Source organism: Triplophysa rosa, linkage group LG14 (assembly GCF_024868665.1).
Source record: "Triplophysa rosa linkage group LG14, Trosa_1v2, whole genome shotgun sequence".
Classification (NCBI taxonomy): Eukaryota; Metazoa; Chordata; class Actinopteri; order Cypriniformes; family Nemacheilidae; genus Triplophysa; species Triplophysa rosa.
The window spans coordinates 19,835,718-19,858,239 of NC_079903.1; the positions used below are offsets into that span (position 1 = coordinate 19,835,718).

Here is a 22,522-nt window from a genome sequence, read left to right on the forward strand (position 1 = left end):
GACTAAGAATTGGGCATACCTATTTTAAAAAGAGTATAGTTTAATGCTGTAAGCATGAATCGGGAAAGTGTGACACATGTGGAGAATTAGAAACAGTGAGGCATATCCTTAATGAGTGTTCTGCATATGAAAGGGAGAGATTCCAATTAATACAAGAATTAGGACGGTTGGGAGTTATCTCCTTAAAAGTATTGTTAGGAAACGGGTCAAGGCAATCAAGAGTACATGAACTATTATTTAAATACCTAAAAAACACAGGAACAATAGATAGAATATAGGAATTAAAATACCTTTTTTAATTTTTTTTATTTTACCATGTCTTCCTTCCAAATCGAAGTACTCTCCACACTCCAGATCAGTAGGTGGCGGTAATGCACCTTTTCGTGTCTTTGCCAAACCGCCATAAAACACCAGAAGAAGAAGAACCAGACTGCATGCATTGCTCTTGTCAGGCGTCTGCAGATTCTTGCGGCGCCGTATGAAGTTGAACAAGCCTATAAGGCTAACTTCTGATGGTTTTTCGAATCGCTCTCGCGGCACTTTGATGTCATCCGCCTGTCGGATCTTTCGTCGAACAAGCCTATAGTGTAGGGAAACCGTGACGTATGCGCAGAACGGATCCCGCAGGCATGCCGGATCGTGTACTGACATGCACATGGTGATTTCCTCCTGAAGACGGGTTTTTCCTCCTGACAAAAAGTACGATGATAAACGATGATAAACTCTGTGGATTTCGTGTTATATTTAACTTTATCAACTGAAAATCATTAAGCAGGCGACAGAACTGTCAAAAAAGCTACGCATGGAAAGAACTGCGCAACAACATGATATGAAACGAAAGTAAAAGTAAACTTTTGAGGTAAGTAACACGTAATTGAGACAAGCTCATGTCGTTATTTCAAAGTTTAACTTTTTCAGAACGTATAACATTTGTCTTTAATACTTCGAAACACGAAGTAGATTAGATTGCCTTTTAAAATGTTTTAAGTTACAGTATAAATACATTTCTCAAGCCCATCGGTTGACGCGGAAGCTAACCGAACCAGTGAGGTAACATTAACTTTCGTAAGCATTGAAAAACGAATGAAAAGTTAAATGGTTTAAGTATGTTTTGGGGATTTATATCCGAGAAATAATACAGCAGTATACATAGCCGCGGGAACGTATTTTGAGCAGGGGTGATGTGATTTTTTTTATTTTTGCCAGGGCGGAAGTTATGACTGCATGCAGCTCAGTTTAATTTTAATAAACAACTGAGGCAAAAATTAGTTGCTGCCGAGAATAAAGAAGGATGTCAGTGTGATTATAGGCAGTGTTGGGTAAGTTACTCTCAAAAAGTAATTAATTACTAGTTACTAATTACATATTCAATAGTGTAATTAGATTACTGTACAAATTACTCTCTCCAAAAAGTATTTAGTTACTTATTACTAATTACTTTCTATATCCTACATCAACCTTGATTAGTTAAGTGATTCAAGGATAGGCATGAAAGGCTCTTTTAATTCATTCAAATAAATAATATTAAACTCCATAAAGTACTCTTATTAACTGACCAAAGTATACAAATGTGAGAATTATACATTAAAGCACAGATTTTAAAGTTAGACTTTGAATTTTGATGTCAATTCCACTATTGCACACACATATTACACAAAGTATTTAGTTTAATTACATCAAAAGTAACTGTAATTAAATTACAGAAAAATAAGAGTAATCCCTTACTTTACTTTTTCAAGGGAAAAGTAATTAAATTACAGTAACTAATTACTTAGTAACTAGTTACACCCAACACTGATTATAGGATACAGCATAAAAACAAACGGATTGTGGTGGAAGAACCCAAGCGCAGGCAGCAGCGGTGAAGGGGTTAACAGAGGTTTATTTCAACAAACAAAACACCCACGAGGGGGTAACGAGGACAAGACTAATATATAAAAAAACAGAAACCAAAATACTTCCCACGTGGGGGCAAAAAGCAGCAGGACAACAATAACAAAGAAACTAAACCCAACACAACGTCAAAACACAAGGCAGGGCAAGACACGGTCAGGTAAGGTAAACACAAGGCAGGTTAATACTCACAAGCACATCTCAATACATAGAAGCACGACAGCAATACACAGCATGAATACACAATGAACGAGCACAAGACAATAGACACGAGGGCTTTTTAAAGGGGAATACAAATGAAGGATGACAACACAGGGAGGGTGACGGGCAGGTGACAAGGATCAAACACTAAGGGGAAGCTAACGAGGGAACGAGAGGGCGGGGCTTAAAGACACCACACGGAGAGAGAGTCTACGGAAGGCGAAAGGGTCAAAATAACTCTCTCCAAATATAACCTAATGCTTTGCCATGACTCTGCCACAAGACCAAGAAAGGCATGACAGGATGGGACAGAATCATGACAGAAGCCCCCCCTTAATGAACACCCCCAGGTGTTAACCAAGGGGTAGACTAACAGGACAAGACCGACTGGGTGACAGACAAAATCCAACAACACATGGTAAACATAACTAGGGGCAGACAAGCAAGAATGACAAACGGGTTAGGATAATAAAAATAACAAACAAGGGAGGGGGGGAGGGGAACCATAAAATCCATGGGGGGACAGTCTTAGTCCCTGGGGGAGGCGCTCGAGAGCGCAGAGTCCGGGGGGACTGGTTGGGGGCAGGTTTAGCATGACAGGATAGGACAGAATCATGACAATAAACGCATGTTATATGTAGGCCTATAGTCAAAGCACTATCTGTTGTACAAAACTAGCTGCGCGGCGGCAGTTTAACCACCCAAACATCAACCTATAATAAACCAAACCTATGGCGATTATTCAGACCCAAAACTCGCGCGCGTGATTTTAGCAAGCAGAACAGTTCCACGAGCGTAAACACACTCTCGCGAGAGTGCATTTATGCTCCAAGAGCGTGCTGAACAGTATCCGCGCACGGAAAATAATCCCTGCGAAAACGCATTTCTTTGCTTTGACGTGCGCGCAAGCAATTCTCTATGCTCTCGCAACTGCTCAACACTTGCTCGCTTGTCGAGTTGACTTCTGAGACTTTGGAGGCGGGACAATGGCAGATGTCTCCGCTCATTTGATTGGTCACTTTTAACATGTACTAGCCTACATGCAGTAACCTACAGATTACCTGTTTTACTACCTGTCTTACCTAATGATTAGTGTATTACCTTGCCTTAGCTATGTGTTAGTATTTGAACAAGTGACATTTTGATTTCTTACATCTGTTAACAAAAATTAAGCTATATAATATAGTTAAACTTGCATTTCATGTATGACCTAATAGAATTAAATGTCTCCTGCTGTCATTTAATTTGAGTTATCTAATAAAATTGGTAATGCTTTCTGGTGTAACCCGTTTTAATTAAAATTATTATTATTATATTATATGAGTACATCATATTGTAATTTTTAATAACTTGTGCTTTGAGTTATACTGTTGTAGCCATTTATTAATGCTCATTTTATAACAACAAACGTGGCCTTTCTTTCTGGGTTGACGCTGATGAAGTCCTGCATGAGGACATTAATGTTCAGGAAAAAAAAGTCTGAAATGAGTTTTTGCGCCATTTCTTCACTAACGCCGTGAGGTCATGAGAGACTTGTGTTGTCATTGTAACAGTAACGTTATTAAAACAAAACAGTAACGTTATTAATGTTTTCAATGGATATTAGTGAATAGACAAGTCTATTTTTGATAAAACATTTTCATTTACGGAGTGTCTATTTACACGGAGTACAAATAGCCCGCCCAAGTCAGCAATGCTTTTTACACTAACCGAAAATAGCTGTATTTTCTTTGGATTAAGTAGATGCTATTGATACTTATAAATAGTGGCAGATGACGTTACTATTTGCACCTCGTTGTTAAACATTATGCAATAATAACAGTGTAAATCTGTCATGAATTATGAAACAGAAGTGCAGACAGCTCTTCACACAGATATTTTATTTCAGCAAGAGTTGGATTAGAACCCCGGTCTCTTGTGCCACGCAGACTTATAACTTTACGACACTGGAGTAGTTGTGTGAAATAGCGTCGTTCACTTTCTCTATTCCAATCACATATTGGTGGACGGACCTAATGCAAATAGTGTCTGCCTTTATTTATTTATTTTTGACACTGTTTCAGTTTTTCTTTAGCCCACTTCCCGTGGCTATGTCAGTATATATAGTATCTAGGTCAGTGGTCTCCAACGTGGTATACATTTTTATCCGACAAGAAGATGAGTGCAATTAAATACGATATAAACACATTTACTGAATAAATTCCTCGATGCGCATCCAAAAATGTATGTGCCTTTCCTCAATTGACGGCATAACTGGACTAACCAACGGTCTGGTCTCGTACACCATCTGTAATGCTGTTCTAAAATCCTTTAGCCAAAGTCTGAAATGAAAGTGGTTCGGTATTACCTCCCATAACAGTCTTACACAGCGGCGTTCCTAACGAGCAGGCATTTACCTCCGAAAGCAGCGCATTTATTAAAGGTGACCACGTAAGCATGGGGTTTATTCATATGTTATATGTGCAGCAGCAGCATTCCTTATATGCACACAGCAGCATGTTGTGGATGTATTGGCAGTAGCAAGTCTCCTTACTTGCTCCGCCGCAGTAGCAGTGTAGCAGATCTATTCCGCCAAGACCAAATACATTTATATGTCATGCACACTACCATGCTAAACCCTCCGAGAGTTATCATGACAGAAATGTATCTTGCAGTCCAGGGTATTGAAGTCGGTATTTACATTAACGAATATTTTGAACAAATATGTAATATTTGTTAAACATTGTGAATGGTGCTCTTGCAAAACGGGCCGCAGCAGAACGCTGCACAGAATCAACTGCAAGTGGTGTTTTAGCAGAAAACTTCTGTTTAAAATAAGTAATGGCGTCATAACGTGATGACATAATTCCAAAGGATGGCCCCGCTTTAATAAATGTAAACAGTTCAAAACAAAATTTAATTTAATTTTAATTCAATTATTTGTCAAGTATGGTGACCCCTACCCGAAATGTGACCTCTGCATTTAACCCATCCAGAGAGTAGTGAACACACGCACAGCAAGTGGTGAACACACGTACACCTGGAGCAGTGGGCAGCTATCACTGCAGCGCCCGGGGAGCAAGTAGGGGTAAGGTGCCTTGCTCAAGGGCATCTCAGTCGTTACCCGCCGGCCCTGAGGATCGAACCGGCAACCTTCTGGTCACGAGTCTGACTCTCTAACCATTAGACCATTAGACCATTCTAATGCATTTATTATGCATCACACAGTTTAAAGTTTGAAAGTATTTCCTTTGGATGATTTTATCTGTTCAGGTAGCCTTCGCTTACAAAAAGGTTGGAGACCCCTGATCTAGGCAGTTTTCTCCTGAATTGTCCTCAGAAGGGAGTGTGAGAAGTAGCACTAACAAGTCTAATAATTTGCTCATTTAACATGTACGATAACACATGGTTGGTTCTTGTATTTATGGTCACTTAAAAATGTGTGATCAAATAGCCACTGGCTTATCTTATTTACTTGTTCTCTATTTCCTTTTTCACCAATTTTGTGTTGCGATGTGTTGTGTTTGAAATGTATCCCAGAAGATTTATGTAACTGTTAAGTGTGGATATGGACACACAAGACTCAGATGAGGAGATGGAGAACATGGAGTGTGAACAGTAAGAGTATTTCACTTAATATAGTAGGTAGTTTTATATGCCTGGCTTTCTTGTGAACTAAAGAACAAAAGTTTCACATAAAAAAGAGACATGTTAAGAAGTATTTTCCTGACAGTACACACAGTACTGCACAGTGTTTAAGAAGTGTTTTTTTCCAAAAGGATTAAACCGGTTGAAGCAACATCTCCAGCCCCCTCCTGCCTGCCTCCACAAAGTGACCAGTCAATCCATCAACCAAAACAACTTAAGGACAGAACTCCACGCAAAAGAAAAAATAAAAGGTATGATATTAGCAAACATTGTAACCACACAATATTTAAAGGAGATTAACCGAATTTATTGGATGAACATGTAAGAACTTTGAACTATTAAATAAACATTTTTACATACAGTACATGTTTACATAATTTTAGTATGTTACCTGCTGGAACTGCATGCATCTCTTGTAATTGCTTTGAATATTATGTTCCCTCCATTAAAAGACTGAGGCCAGATAACACAACATCTCCAGCCCCCTCCTGCACATCTCTACAAAGTGATCATTCAATGGACCGACCCATAAACTTGAAAGAAAGAACACAAACTAAAATGTAGGAAAGCCTTTTTTAAGTGTATTATATAATTCTAGCATTTTACTTGTTGGAACTCCTTGTTTTTGTTGTAATTGCTTAAGATATTATGTTTTCTCCTTTTAAAGACTGAGGCCAGATAACACAACATCTCCAGCCCCCTCCTGCACATCTCTACAAAGTGATCATTCAATGGACCGACCCATAAACTTGAAAGAAAGAACACAAACTAAAATGTAGGAAAGCCTTTTTTAAGTGTATTATATAATTCTAGCATTTTACTTGTTGGAACTCCTTGTTTTTGTTGTAATTGCTTAAGATATTATGTTTTCTCCTTTTAAAGACTGAGGCCAGATAACACAACATCTCCAGCCCCCTCCTGCACATCTCTACAAAGTGATCATTCAATGGACCGACCCATAAACTTGAAAGAAAGAACACAAACTAAAATGTAGGAAAGCCTTTTTTAAGTGTATTATATAATTCTAGCATTTTACTTGTTGGAACTCCTTGTTTTTGTTGTAATTGCTTAAGATATTATGTTTTCTCCTTTTAAAGACTGAGGCCAGATAACACAACATCTCCAGCCCCCTCCTGCACATCTCTACAAAGTGATCATTCAATGGACCGACCCATAAACTTGAAAGAAAGAACACAAACTAAAATGTAGGAAAGCCTTTTTTAAGTGTATTATATAATTCTAGCATTTTACTTGTTGGAACTCCTTGTTTTTGTTGTAATTGCTTAAGATATTATGTTTTCTCCTTTTAAAGACTGAGGCCAGATAACACAACATCTCCAGCCACCTCCTGCACATCTCTACAAAGTGATCATTCAATGGACCGACCCATAAACTTGAAAGAAAGGTAGGCCTATGAGAAATTAGATTAAATTATTACATGTGTAATGTAATTATTAAGCATTATGCAGTGTTTCCACTATATTCATTTTGCTGTGACACACCAAAACATCCTCCACGCCACGCCTACAGCTTTTAAGTGACGCAGTGTTTCCCACTTATTACTAATTTGTCTCGCCAGTGTTGCTAAATCAACAATTCTTTGACTAGATTTAGCAAACCTCTCCGACCCCTTTAGCGACTTTTGTTCAGAAAACGCAAATAACCACAAACTTAGCGTATGATAAACGTTAGCTTTCATTCAGTTCCATTGGGTAAATCATTCAGTGGGTAAATGTCGCTAGTACTGCCACATGAGTGCAAGGTCTCGCTTTTCCGGTGCAGGGATTGTCTCTCTCTGCATCAACTCTATGCTGTGCAGCAGGGAGAAGCACCAGATTCAATTCACCTGTCACTGGTTTAGACTGTTTGGATATATAAATATGAACACAGTTAGGGTGGGTTGCAACAACAAAGATTAGGTTTAAATCTAGATTAAATCAAGGTTTATTGAATAATTCTGATGCACCAAACTGTAAACCTTGTTAAAAAATAATCAGGTTTATATTTAAGCTATCATTTTATCCAGGTTTTAATTTTACATTAAACCTAGATTAACTTTAATTCTGTTGCTCCATTATTTTAAACTCTGGTTTATCTCTAAATTAGGGATAACTTTAAACTTGTTGCTGAGGTGGCTTAAATAATAAAAAACTCACATCTATAATAAAATGTGTGGGAAAATAGTCAGAAACAAAAACATAAGCGTCATGTCATGCTTCAGCAATGTGTTTATTGTAAATAAAAATGGAAATAAATAAAACACCTCAGCACAGAGTGAGGGCACGGCGGTTTGATAAACTGGGTGGTCGGCTGTGAAGAGTCAAGTTCAAGATGCCTCGCTTTCTTATCCAATCCATAAAAGCACAACATCTGTGATTAAACGGAAAAGACAGACATCCAGAGAAGAGTAGTTATTTTAGCAGCACCGGTATTGTGGGTGCCCTGTCTAAATTGTGGTCCAGTCCGGTCCCGAACAGGCACACCTCAGCCGACAGTGCTGCCGCAAACAGCCCCAGAACATGACCGGAACACGACCCCCAGAAATGCAATCACCTACCGGTGCCGTTCGCGGCATCAACCGAAGAGGTCCACCTGCTCGTGATTCCCGTACTGCTCCAGTCACGAGCTGGAGGATAATGATGCGGCTGAACTGTGCTTTCCTGTGGCTCAGTGGTTAGAGCATTGCGCTAGCAACGCTAAGGTCATGGGTTCGTTCCCAGGGGATTGCACATAGTCAGAAACAAGTGTATAGTATAATGCAATGTAAGTCGCTTTGGATAAAATTGTGAAAATTTAAAAATTGTGCGCTGTCATATCCCTCACGGCTTCTGAAATGTGTTTATGGATGATCAACGAATTATCCAGAGAGAGGTTTTAAATAGCAAAATTACATTTCATTTACATGCACAAGCTGTTTATTTCCTTTTTACATGACAGTGCAACACTGTTGCTGTTTAGTTACACCGGCAAATCCATAATGGCGGACAAAATTAATCGCATATGACAGTTTAAATACAGGTTAAAGTTTTAATCCACGATTTGTTAATCCCTGTTTAAAATTAAGTGGTGCAACACCATTTGAATTAAAATAAAACTAGGATCAACAAACCCTGGATTAGCTCTAAACTCTGTTTACTTTAATCCATGTTGGTGCAACCCACCCTAAATCTGTAAATAAGCACATGGACAACCATACAGAGGCTGTGCAAGCGCTGTTTGAAAGCTGTGCGTGTTGATTTTGTCAAACACTGCATTGCTCATAGCGACCCAGGTAGGGGCGGGTTTTTGACCATGTGACTAAAGGCATCCCCAACCGGTTTATATACCCAACCAGGCTGATTGGTTACGTAGTTAATGCCTGTAATTAGTTCCAACGTGTGACAAGCACTGCTGCATAATGACAATCGTCATATCTGTTTGACCATAAATCATCACCGAGTTTTTTAAGTTGTTTCTTATAAGTAACAGCTCAAGCGTTTGCGCCGGTGTGGTGCCAAAAAAGTACTTATGCCTATTTATGACTCCCCCATTCACCATTAACATCAGTATCAATGAGGGGAGTCGTAATCTGGTAGGGAGTCAAAATTCGGCACAACAATCGCGTTTGCGATAGCTCTGTGTCCGAGGGGAGCGCTCCGGAGAGTCCCCGCCTTTTCGCACCCACGTTCTGGGAGTTTACTGGGAGAAATCAAGGACGGGAGAACCGGCCGGGAATGTTGTAAGGTATGCTGATAATGAGCTATGAGCGCGATCGCTTGTGTTGTGTATGTACAGAGTTAAAAAAACGAACCTGTTTGAAACATCAAAGTCATGTACAAGATGCTATTATCTAGGAATTACACCTCTGCTTCGATGCGCTTAGAAAAACTTGCTGGAGAACATAAAACACTTGCGTTCTTTGTAATCAATATGGATTAGATGTAAAATTGTATATGTAAACTTGTTGTCATAAAATATCATATTGTAGTTCTAGATTAGTGTTTTAAAGGCATGTTTACACCATCAGAAGTCAACCACTAGCAAGACTAATGTCCAAAAGTGATTTTATACACAAAGTTTACTACTCTTATCTCAAAATTAGGTGCAAAGACCCTTCTAACGAAAAAAAACATGCTTTCCTTAGTTTTCTGGGCTGTGTAAATTAGTGAAATTATTTATTTATTTGTGCTTTGATGGCCAGATTTGTGTGTTTCCTTCTTAAAAAGCTTCAGTGTAACCACCCGCATTTATGAGGCGCTGTATAGGGTTTAAATCAAACTTCGCTTATGAATGCATAAAGTATATAAAACACGTGCATACGCATATATAAATTACTCATATATAGGTATACTATCGGATGTTCAAGCAAATACATGTGAAATACATGTGGATACTAGGGCTGGGCGATGTGTTTAAAAAAAATTATCGATAATCGACTTTAAAATCATCGCGATATCCGATAATATCGGGTGTGTTTGACTACATTGCGCAGACGATTAATCTGCAGATATGGACCGGGAGGGAATTCATTCCGGACCCGCCAAGTGCCAAACAAACACGCAACGCAGGCACGCGTGCACACACACAGGCGCGCCACGCGCACGAACCAGTGTTACAGTGACTTTTTTCATCAGGTAAAGCGCGTAGATAAACCATAAAGCTTTTATGCGGTAGAAAAATGTTGCAGGTGTCCTGAAATTTCATCCTACACGTCAGATTATCCTACCAGACATGCGCACATCAATGTTACGTCATTTTTTTTGCGCTATAAAATCATTTTACCTGTTCATTTTATACTGCTACGGGAATATGATAGTGTGTTTTCGTTGTTACATCATTCTACATATTATTTAATACCTATAGTGCAATTTGATTGGGTGTTGCTGCGCTGTAAATTAAACCTACATGTTTCTTTTATGCTGGTAGGATAATCTGACAGGGTATTTTACGCTGTAAATTTATTTTATGTTTATTTTAAGATGTTAGGACTATCTGACAGGGTATTTTGCATTGTAAAATCATCCTACCTGTTTATTTTGTCGATGTGGTTTAGATTATATTAAATTTTGCACTGCGGTAGGAAAATCTGACAGGGTAAGACAATTCCCCCGCGAGCGTGAGGTTTCATCTTTCTCTTGGTCTATCTGTGCAGTGACCGGCAGAAAACAGCAGCACATTCAACTGACCGAACAAAACAGCGTTTCCAAATTCTGTCACTGACTGCCTGGGCATATGAACATTAACAACCCGTTTAGACCATGTGCCCGGGCGCTCTGACCGTTGTCCTGTCGTTCAACTAGCAAAAGTGGATTCGGACATGCCCTGAGTGCACTTGCGCCCTACGCTTTAGACCATGCGCTTAGATCGTGAAAATAGGGCCCATAGACACTTGCGTATACATATAAACTCGGTACATGCATAAACATCTACGTATAAACATTCGCCATTTTAAATAAAACAAAAGATAGATATTTAATCAATAGCATGTAAATCCGCCATACACAATTAAATGTGACTTTATTTGAAAGGGTTTCACTGACTTTAGGTGCGGGGGGTTGTGAGGGGAGCCTGTAACCACATCTTAATAACTCTCAGTTTGCTCAACTAATGTTTGTTTGTTGTTAACAAGGAAATGCATTTTATAATATCTCAGTTTACATAAAATAATTACAGAAGTAATACTAAGATTTTTTGTTGAGTTATTCCTCCTTTGTTTGCCACTCCCACCAAACGGAAAAAAAACTTGAAAAGAAATCTCCCTTGTCATTGGTGAGTTTTCACGGCATCGATTTACAGTAGAGAAGAATTACAGTAGTGAGCATCTATTTTCCAATAATCCTTTGCACATTTTGCAGTATTATACTGTACATATTACAGTAATATTCTGTTCAAATTACAAAAATCCGTTACGATGCACCCAAACAATCACTAAATACAACAATAAAAAGAGCGACTAAAGGAAACTATCGCAGGCACTGCTGTGCATTGAAACAACGCATCGTTTTCACTCTTTTAAACAGAGGTTTGCACCCTAAATAGTAAATTTACTGCTGTTTCTAAGACATGCTTGTGTAAACATAGTGTCATCAGATCTCAGTGGCTTACATCAGCACGTTTTTCAAGTTTATGTCTATGTAATGTAAATCAAATCCCACTGATAAAAAGATCATACTACTGGTTGCAAAGTAGTATTTAAGTGGAATGGGTTACTTAAAGTTTGTAGGATTCTTGTTTGGTCCATAACAATTGGCACATAAGTCATGACTTATGTTTAAAATAAACAATAACTTTGGAAGCATGTGCAAGGATGACTGGTGTAGGGCAGATCATAAAAAATATCTCTGCCCGTGACGTCACATATCCAGCTATTTTACATTCGGTTTTTTTTACAAAAATGCTTTTGTTATTGATAAGGAGGACCTTTTAAGCCAAGACATCTTTATATGTCAAAAGCTCAAGCGAAATTTGATACTTTATGTCAGCACCCTTTCAAGTGGTCATATTTGAAAAACAATGAATCAGTTTTTATAAATAGTCTTTATATTAATGTGTTTTTTTCAGTATCATGAAGAAGAATGTTAAGGAACCAATTTATAGACATGACAGTTTATTGCGAATGGAGGTGATGTCTCCAGATATTAGGTAATGTAGAAGTGGCACATCTATTCTTTATTATATTTTATATTGTCGTGATTCATTAAGTTAAACACTTTCTACATCAATATCACACCCATTTCTGCAGCACATTTTCAGCCACTCTTTTGACAGAGGATCACTACAGATGTTCAGTGTGCACAGAAGTCTTTAAGAATCCAGTTTCTATCCCCTGTGGACACAGTTACTGTAAACACTGCATTGAGATCTACTGGAACAAACCAACTCAAGCTGAATGTTACGCTTGTCCTCAGTGCAGAAAGAGGTTCAGAGATCGTCCTGTGTTAAATGTAAATCTGGCTTTAGCTAAACTGATAGAGGAACTGAAGCGGGCTGGATTTAGTCCTGCTCTTCCAGCTCACTGTTATGCTGGGCCTGAAGATGTGTCCTGTGATATCTGCTCTGACATGGAGCTCAAAGCTGTTAAATCCTGTTTGACCTGCTGTGTGTCTTACTGTGAGACTCACATCAGACAACACTACACTGTACCAGCACTGCAGAGACACAACCTGGTTGAGGTGATTATGAAACTTCTGCCATTATTTGTCTTTAACTAATTTGTTACATAAGTGGTGTTTGACTTTTTTGTTATTATGTGTCAATTACATATTACATGATGTATTTCTTAATTCTTAATTACTTTTAGAATTGTGAACAAGTCTACAAATTTTAATGCATCACTTAATGTATGAATAAATGCTTTTTGTTTTACAATACACTTACAAAAAGTTTTTTTGGTTAACATTAGTAAATGCATTAACTAACATGAACTAAAAATAAGCAATACAGTTTTCTTCAGCATTTATAAATGCTGTAGAAGTATTGTTTATTGTTATGTCATGATAGCTAATGCATTAGAGGGGAACTTTAGCCAAAAAAAAGGAATGAATAACTCACCCTCAAGTTGTTTGACAAGTCTAGGACATCCGTTCTTCTTCGCAACGCAAATTAATTTGTTTTTAATGATTTTCGGGAGCTTTCTGACTCCAGGCCATTGACAGCAACGCAACTGACTTTCAAAGCACAGAATGCCAGTTGCGTTGCTGACTATGGGCGGGAGTCAGAATGCTCCTGAACCTCATTAAAAACCATGTCATTTACTTTGCGAAGAAGAATGGATGTCCTAGGCATTTCGGACGAGTGACTAAGTCATGACAGAATTCATTCATTTTTCTGTGGAGTTCCTCTTTAAATTATGTTAGCAAATGCAGCCTTATTGTAGTGTTACTAATATTATTGTCATTTTCTTTTGTTTGTTTAGCCTTGCAGTATATTTTGTGACAGTGAGATTAATACAATGTCCACAGCTGAGAAAAAAATTCAGGGGGAGAACAAAAGGTTGACAGCTAGACTAAGTAAACTGAAATCGGTAACTACAAAGTTTATGAGCCACATTTTGATCATGTAAGATGTTGTTTTTAAAGTTTCAAATGTTTGTTATTTGAATTAATCTTTTCTTTCACAGACCTTGAAAGAAAAGGATGCACAAGCAAAACGTTTGTGTAAAGGATTTGAAATTCATTGTAATGGTGAGTGAATATCATGCTATATTTTTATAACTTTATCATCTTTGAATGGCAATTTGTTTTAAGAGAATCTTTGCATGTTTAATTTTTCATGTCATTTTTAGATTTCCCCTCAGACATTATTGAGGTGGCTGCTCTTGGTCGCCCCTTGAGCCTTGGAATGTTATATGACACAAAAAGTGATTCTTACAGTCAAAGTACGACTTTACATATTTTAAGAGGCAATCATTTTCTTCAAATTCATTATTATGCTTTTTTTGGTTTTACTGTTCCTTTAGTTTTAAAAACATACAGTATCTGATCTGTTACAAAACCCAAGCTAAAATGTCCCCACCAAAGGGAGTTATTGTCTTGAACAAAAATCTCTTTTTATTGGAATACAGCGAATGTCTGATGTGTAGTCCTGAAGTAGCTATGTAGCTGTATAACACATTTCAATAATTCCCACCTGCTGGCTGCTTCGGTCCACCCTCAGACTTGGATAGCATGTTGTACTCTGCCCAAAATGGACGTACGGCGTACTCACATTTAGCCCGGTTTCTCTCAATCGTGCCCGAGCGAGATTGTCCCCCCGGCTCTCCTGATTTTTTATTTATAAAAATGTCCTTAGGTCAACAAAATATGTTGCCCTAAGGACATCAACCACTTGGCAAAATCAGGTCGAGCTTGTCCCCCCTCCCCGCTCCCCCGCTGGCCTGCGTTCACGTTGTACTTTACCATCCGCAGCCGAGCATGCTTTCATCATTACGATGCGACTGCTTTTAAGTAAACATAAACAAAGCAATCTCTCTCAGCACAACGGAATCCAACGTAATGTTCAGTTTGTGGCTTATTAGGGGTGTTTAACTTCATATGCGCTTCACAGACCAAGCCGCTTATGAAATCATTGTCATATGAGAGCGATTGTCACGGGGAGAGAAGAACCCAATTGCAGGCAGCGATATAAGGAGTTAACAAATAGGGTTTATTAAGCATAAAACAAAACAAAAACCCACGATGGGGTACAAACGAGAAAACAGGATAATAAGCAAAACAGGACGTAGACTACTAACTAACACTAGACTTAAACAACACTAGACATGAACTAAACTAAACACTTACTAAGACTTGACTTGACTTGACTTGACTTGACTTGGCTTGGCTTGGCTTGGCGGAATAATCCACCGGGAAAGATGAATCAATATCCACAGAGAACAAGAGAACATGCACCGAAGTACAGAGGTACAAGCACACAGGTAAGCACAACGAACGAGCACAAGACAATAGACACGAGGGCTTCTTAAAGGGAACCAAATCAAGAAGGGACAGGTGCGTGGCATGAAATCATTAACAATTACTAATGAGGAAACGAGAGGGCGGGAACAGAGACGAGACCGGAGAGAGAGAGTAAGGAACGCCAAAAGGGTCAAAACGTCTCTCTCCACATTAGACAAGGGATCCTGCCATGATTCTGCCACAAGATCAAGAAAGACATGACAAGATGAGGCAGAATCATGACAAGTGATATCAGAGTAAACAGCTCATTGTGCTTTTAAATCCCCCTCGCCTACTTTATTATCATAAAGCCAGATCTGCATGTATGGGTCAGTTCCTACTTTGCTGGAACTATCTGGCACTTCAGGATCAGTATGGATTATTATTTATTGATTTCAATGCTACTGATGGTTGAAATGCAGATTGAATTTGAGATTGTTGACTAACTCTCTGATATTCCCTGTAATGTTAAATCATCTTGCATCAAAGTTCAGCAACACCCACTGAGGCAAAAAATATATATTTTTATTAAACTTTAAAGTCATTCTAACAGACCCTAAAAATATGAAATAATGAACTTTCTCATGAACATAATAATTGTTCTTTTAAATGTAAAACAGTGTTTCTTTAAGAAAAACAATGAGAGATGCTTTCATTGGTTCACTTTTGAGTAATAATCTGTTATTGTTTTCAGCTTCTTCACTATGGAATAACAACATTACGGCCTCAATGAGAGTGTCTCTGCCTCGGCCTCAAACAGATGTGAAGGTTCTGGATGGCGACTCCCTCCAGGACAGATTCAGAGCCCTTGAAATGTCTTCAGTGTTAAGAACAAGAGTGCTTCATGGACAGTTAGAAGTGAATGGAGCTGCAGCTTTTCTGAATCACCCAGTTCAGTCTGAGCATCGAGTAACACTGCACTACAAAACCACCACCAGACTGGACACGATCAGCCAAACACTGCTACAGGAAGGAGTTTCTCCATCACTCATTCATTCAACCACAGCTACACATGTGATAATAGCTGTGAGCTACGGAGCCCAAGCCTTCTTTGTGTTTGATAATGAAAGATTCGGCACAGAGACATTTACAGAAATGAAACATGTTATCATGAAGTTGATGTCCACGTCCTGTGAGCAAGAAATACTCTCAAGCTTAACAAACACTGAAAGAGATAATAGTAGTTTTTACAAGTGTAGTGTGTATATTGATGTGGGTGACTGGAAGAGTCCAGTGCCTTTTAATAAAGCTGTGGAGATCTATAGTTCTCTGACAAAACTGCTTGGGTGTGAGAAAGCAGTTCCTCTGAAGGTCTGGCTCTACCCTCTGAAGAAACTGAACAAGACGCCTGCATGTGCGGCTCTGAATGGCGTCAGTAAAAGCTTGATGCTTAGAGTTGAGAACGTCCTAGACCAAATGAATAAACAGACCAGAACATGTCAGGATTTTATGACAAGCCCAGATAATCTAAGTGTGATTATTTGGTTTCCTGGTCTGAAAGATAACCTTGTTGAGTTTTCAGAGCTTCTGCAGAAACACCAAGCAGATTTTCAAGACAAAATCGCAGCAATTGCTGAAGACATTCAAGTTAAAGAAGAGGAAGAAGAAATGAGACTTCAGCTTCTTCTACAGCGACATGAGAGATCACCATTCAATGCAGAGAACATCTCCCAGTGGCTGGAGAATAAAGACACTGAGCTGAAGATACTCAATGACTGTAAAGCTGCAGACATCACTCTTGTGAAATCACAGACAGAGTTTCAGCAGATCATAAATCACCCTCAGATAACCAGAGTGATGTGTCTCAATCTTACCTTACCAGATGTTGAAGATTCATTCCTCACAGCTCTAAAGCAGCACACTGAATCTGATCACATTACAGCAACAGATTCACACCAGTTCAAGCCTGTTAAAATCAGTCAGAAAGTGCTTGTTGACATACAGCTGTATGTTGCTGCTAAAGAGGCAAATGATGATTCAGAACAAACCAGATTCATCGCTGCATCTGTTCCTAATGCTGGTTTTCCTGAATGTTCTGTACAGTTTTATTATGCTGGGAGGATTGTGAGCAGAAACATGGAGTTTGCAGTGAAACCAGATGTTGCTCAGATAGCTCAAATAAAACACAAAAGTGTGTCCATGACGTGGAGTCATCTGGAGAAAAAAGACATTGAGAGATATGTAGTGGAATATCAAGTTGTGGTTGATGATGAAATAAACACGTGGAAACAGACCACTGTCTACACTGACACTTTTAAAGGAAAATGTGTTTTGTCCGGTTTAGAACCAGACACAGAATATCAGCTCAGATATGCAGTTTGTTACAACCAGAGTATGAGCAATTTTAGCTGGCTAATTTCCTTTAAAACATCTATGGTAGCAAGACCAGGACAACCATCTGTTACTAAACTGAGCAAAGACACTCTCAGAGTTGAGTGGTTAAAAGCTAAAGCAGATGAAGATTGTCCAGTTCTGCACTATATGGTTGAGTATAAAGAAGCAGGTCTGGAGGGCTGGTCCTCAGTACAAACACAAGGACCTCAGTGTGAGTATGCTCTAACTACACCTCACAGCACCTGTTATAGAGTCAGAGTCTCTGCTGTCTATGAGCAAATCACCAGCAAACCCAGTGAGGAAACAGCTGTACCTGTGGATGGTGAGAGATACTGAATATGAAAAAATGAAACTAACACTTAACCTTTACCTTTAGTTCATTGTAATCACTCATGATTCCATTATTCTCTTTAGTCTGGATCATAAACCTCTCCGAGAGAAAGAGCTCCATCCTCCTAGAAGTGCTGAAACTCCAAACAGAGAAGAAACCAGTAGAGCTGATAGACTGGACACACGAAGAGAGTGAAGTGAGAGGATTCCTCCAGTGTCTGCCGTACATCTCACAACTCAGGTACTACTCCAGTAATACAAGTACAGTTTTTATAGCTTCACTGTTACCAATTTTGTAAATATTTCAGTTTTTCTTTCTAATTTTGTGTATATAAAAAGGGATAGTTACAGTATGTGTACTGTAAATGTGAATTGTTCAATTGAAATTCTTATGAAACCATTCCTAACAGTGACAGCAGATTCATGCTGTATAGCCAGAAGAGGCTGAAACATAATAATCACTTTGTGTGTGTATAACCTGCCTGAATTTGCACCATACATTCCATATTTAATCCTCCTGGGCTTTTCTGTCATTTTTGACTGAGAACATCAAAGGTGGCGCCTCGTTTGATGAATTACTTTTTTTGACAATCTAAACAGATCACGTCTCTGTTTCTGTAGATTTTGCAAAGACACTTTGAAAAAAGAAGAAAAGAAAAAGTCATCATTCCAGTTTCTGATGAATCTGAGTGTTGCAGCATCAGAATGTGACACAGATAAAGAGAAGAACTACACTGAACTATTAACATCTGTGTGCAGCTACACAACTTTCCCCTGTGATGATGATTATTTTTGGTATCAGATTAAACGGTGTGATTTTCTGCTGGATCAGTGTTCACATGTGAAGAACTATGAGAGTGAAACAGGCAGAAGTGTCCTACCAGCATTACAGTCAATATATCATCAGTAATCTCCTGAAGTCTGGATCATAAACCTCTCAGAGAGAAAGAGCTCCATCCTCCTAGAAGTGCTGAAACTCCAAACAGAGAAGAAACCAGTAGAGCTGATAGACTGGACACATGAAGAGAGTGAAGTGAGAGGATTCCTCCAGTGTCTGCCGTACATCTCACAGCTCAGGTGAGAGTCTAACTTAACTGCATTACTGTCATCTTTGAGTTGAGTTTATTATAGCTTAATTGTTGCCATCTTTAAATAAATAAAATCTCTTTTTCTGCTCATATTTGCTAAATGTTTAGATGAACATGGATTAAAGTGAAAAAATTTCTTCGGACTGATTTTTTTTCAGGCCAAGTCATATTCCTTTAACAGACACTTTATCTAAATAGTCAAAACCAATAGCGTTTTAAAGGGAGATGTTTTGAACCCCTTTACGTATTATTGCCAGTTTGCGTATTTTAAAAGCTATTTTTAATCTATGAAAAAAGTATACTTACCTAGACAAATAATCAACCATCTATAACTTTTCAGTGCATTTTTTTATTTATCTTATAAGACCAAACAATGTTTTCTGAAACTCTTAATAATTAACAGAAAAAAGAACAAAATAAAAGAACCAGGAAAGACCAAAATGTTGTTTGTATTTGTCTCCAGAGTGCTTTTCACTTTTTCTGCCTTTTGGCTGTGAAACCATATTCCTGAAGCTTGGCTACACCTGACACCCGTTTCAGTGTTTGACAAGCTACATGACTAGTTTCAGTGTTTGACTAGCTACAGTGACTAGTTAGAGTGTTTGACTAGCTTTTCCAAGGCGACCGTTAAGGTAGCCTATCACTTTAACATTTCCATGGCGACGCGGCACTGCGTATCATGTGACACACCGCAGAGCCACAGCAACTGTATGACTGATGCATTGTTTTTACATTCTTTTACTCCAAAAATTCACAAACTGTTAACTATGTCGTGAAATATCTGACATTCCGATTGGCAAATATGTGCATGTGAATGTGTTTTGTTGTTTAAACACTTTTATAATGATCGCGTTAGTTTAGCTATAAGCGGGCGCCGCCATGTTTGTTTCTGCCGCGGTCTGAGATCTGTCGGATTTACATCACGTGAATTCATCCACTTCTCTTAAAAACACAAACGTAAGTGCCTGGTGAACTGGTAGAAGAATTGAGTGATCTTAACAATTGCTTACATTCCAGATACTGTGTCTGATGTGAATAAAACACATCCGTCAAATTACATTTGAGGAGATTGTTATTACCGCTTCCTTAGACATCAATGTGTATTATACAATCTCTAAATGTAATTTGTGCTTGTAGGCACGTGTATATGTCTGAAGGCTAAATTAAACATGATGTGGTTGAAAGCACTGCGTAGTTGTGATATGTGACTGAGTCTGTCTCTGGCTCAGTGCCAGCCAAAGTGCGTAATGTTCTAATCATACCGGTGTGATTGTATGCGTCAAAGGGTTAACAACATTATGAAAAGTGAATGTAAGACATTAAGGACAGGCTGGTACTCTGCAATTGACGAAATCCGTCGTAGCGACGGAGAACTTTAATCCATGGATGAAGCAGCCTTAATGGGTGGTCAGACATCGCTTCATCCTCAGTGGTTATTGTTAATTCGTTTTAAAAATGTAAAATGTCTGTCCTGTTTAATTTTTTTAGATTGATATCTAACTTTACAGTCCAGCTGCCACCCTTTACACTTAAATTGTCTTTGGTCATGACTAACAAAAACCTGTTTGCTCTGTTTAGATTTAGTGAACCATCATATGAATCATCTGAACTGTGGAAAAAAAGCAAGAGATTATTTATAAAGAATTTGTTTCTGCAAGCTGCTCTCTGTCAGAAAGAGACCATAGAAACAACCGTGAGGATGCTGCTGTCATCTGTTGATTATGGAAAATGTGATTTTCTGCTGGATCTGTGTTCACATGTGAAGGACTATGAGAGTCAAACAGGCAGGAGTGTCCTACCAGCATTACAGTCAATATATCATCAGTCATCTCCTGAAGTCTGGAGAATAAACCTCTCAGAGAGAAAGAGCTCCATCCTCCTAGAAGTGCTGAAACTCCAAACAGAGAAGAAACCAGTAGAGCTGATAGACTGGACACATGAAGAGAGTGAAGTGAGAGGATTCCTCCAGTGTCTGCCGTACATCTCACAACTCAGGTGAGAGTCTTCTGTATAATAAATACGAGTATATAGTTGTGTATTGCACGTGTTTTTATTGCACAGTAGAACATTTAACTGTTCATGAGGTAGATGCCTGAGGGAAGAAACTTTTCCTATGTCTGGCTGTTTTGGTGCTCAGTGCTCTGTAGCGCCGACCAGACGGCAGCAGTTCAAAGAGAAAGTGTGCAGGGTGTGAGGGGTCCAGAGTGATTTTGCGAGTTCTTTTACTCACTCTGGATGAGTACAGTTCTTGTAGATTGGGGAGGGTTGTGCCAGTGATTCGCTCAGCAGTCCGGACTATCCGTTGTAGTCTTCGAAGTCAGTTTTTGCAGCTGAACCAAAGCAGACAGTTATGGAAGTGCAGAGGACGGATTCAGTGACAGCTGAGTAGAACTGTAAGAGCAGCTCCTGTGGCAGGTTGAACTTCCTCAGCTGGCGAAGGAAGTGCAGCCTCTGCTGGGCCTTTTTGACAATATGAATGTCCCACTTTAGGTCCTGAGAGATGGTGGTGCCCAGGAACCTTAATGACTCTACTGCAGCCACAGTGCTGTTCATGATGGTGAATGGGGGGAGTGCCGGGGTGTTTCTCCTAAAGCCCACTATCATCTCCACTGTTTTTAAGGTGTTTATCTCCAGGTTGTTATGACTGCACCAGACAGCCAGCTGCTCAACCTCACTTCTGTAAGCAGACTCGTCCCTGTCGTGGATGAGGCCAACAACTGTAGTGTCGTCTGCAAACTTCAGGAACTTGACAGAGGGGTCAGTAGAGGTGCAGTCGTTGGTGTACAGGGAGAAGAGCAGTGGGGAGAGCACACATCCCTGGGGGGCACCGGTGCTGATGGTACGGCTGTTGGATGTGAATTTACCAATTCTAACTAGCTGTTGCCTGTCTGTCAGAAAGCTGATGATCTATTGACAGACAGAGCTATGAACAGAGAGCTGGTTTAGTTTGGTCTGGAGGAGTGTTGGAACGATGGTGTTAAATGCTGAACTGAAGTCCACAAACAGGATCTTTGCATAATTCCCTGGTCTGTCCAGATGTTGTAGGGTATATTGTGGGGCTGCAGCTATCGATTATTTTAGTAATCGAGTATTCTACTGACTTTTCCAATGATTAATCAGGTATTCAGACACTAAGTACTTTTTCTTTATTAAAAAGCAATACTAAATATACAAGAGAAAATAAGACAGGTCTCTTAAAATGAGTAAAACAACTAATTTGTTTCCTTTTTAGAACAATTAAAGTTTTTATTGCTGAAACGGCATACATTAATATCTGTGAAAACTAAACCCATTTAGTACATTCCATTGCCATATTAAATTCAAAATGCAATATAATACAAATATATACATAATAAACATGAATAAAAATAGTAAGAATAATTTCAAAGGTAAACAACTAACTTCAGCTTATGCATGATGCATTTGGTTTATATAAATTAGTTTTAGTTTCTTTTTTTACTATTAAATAGTAATATATAGCCTTTATTTTTTACTATGTCTGTTTCTTCACTCAAACAATAACATGTTTGTGAAATAAATTCTCAGAGCAACTCTGGAGGTGAAGTTCATGTCCTCATTCAGCGCAGACAAATTTATGAGCATCACGCGTGTAGCACGTTAAACTGTGCAGTTCAT

The 22,522-nt window shown here is 38.8% G+C and overlaps 1 protein-coding gene across 1 annotated transcript in view; it reads left to right on the forward strand.

Moving 5' to 3' along the window:
- Positions 1 to 410: 410 nt before the first annotated feature.
- The window catches only part of si:ch211-281l24.3 (uncharacterized), a gene marked incomplete at its 3' end in the record, with an annotated part of 50,234 nt that continues 28,122 nt past the window's right edge, over positions 411 to 22,522 (forward strand). The window contains exons 1-16 of the mRNA XM_057350570.1: positions 411 to 859; positions 5,617 to 5,691; positions 5,853 to 5,972; positions 6,174 to 6,281; positions 6,389 to 6,496; positions 6,604 to 6,711; positions 6,819 to 6,926; positions 7,034 to 7,126; positions 12,262 to 12,342; positions 12,443 to 12,872; positions 13,616 to 13,723; positions 13,820 to 13,883; positions 13,985 to 14,077; positions 15,829 to 17,790; positions 17,883 to 18,039; positions 20,465 to 20,881. Of these exons, the coding sequence (XP_057206553.1) occupies positions 5,642 to 5,691; positions 5,853 to 5,972; positions 6,174 to 6,281; positions 6,389 to 6,496; positions 6,604 to 6,711; positions 6,819 to 6,926; positions 7,034 to 7,126; positions 12,262 to 12,342; positions 12,443 to 12,872; positions 13,616 to 13,723; positions 13,820 to 13,883; positions 13,985 to 14,077; positions 15,829 to 17,790; positions 17,883 to 18,039; positions 20,465 to 20,881 (4,007 nt within the window). The remainder of the gene's footprint in view (positions 860 to 5,616; positions 5,692 to 5,852; positions 5,973 to 6,173; positions 6,282 to 6,388; positions 6,497 to 6,603; positions 6,712 to 6,818; positions 6,927 to 7,033; positions 7,127 to 12,261; positions 12,343 to 12,442; positions 12,873 to 13,615; positions 13,724 to 13,819; positions 13,884 to 13,984; positions 14,078 to 15,828; positions 17,791 to 17,882; positions 18,040 to 20,464; positions 20,882 to 22,522) is intronic.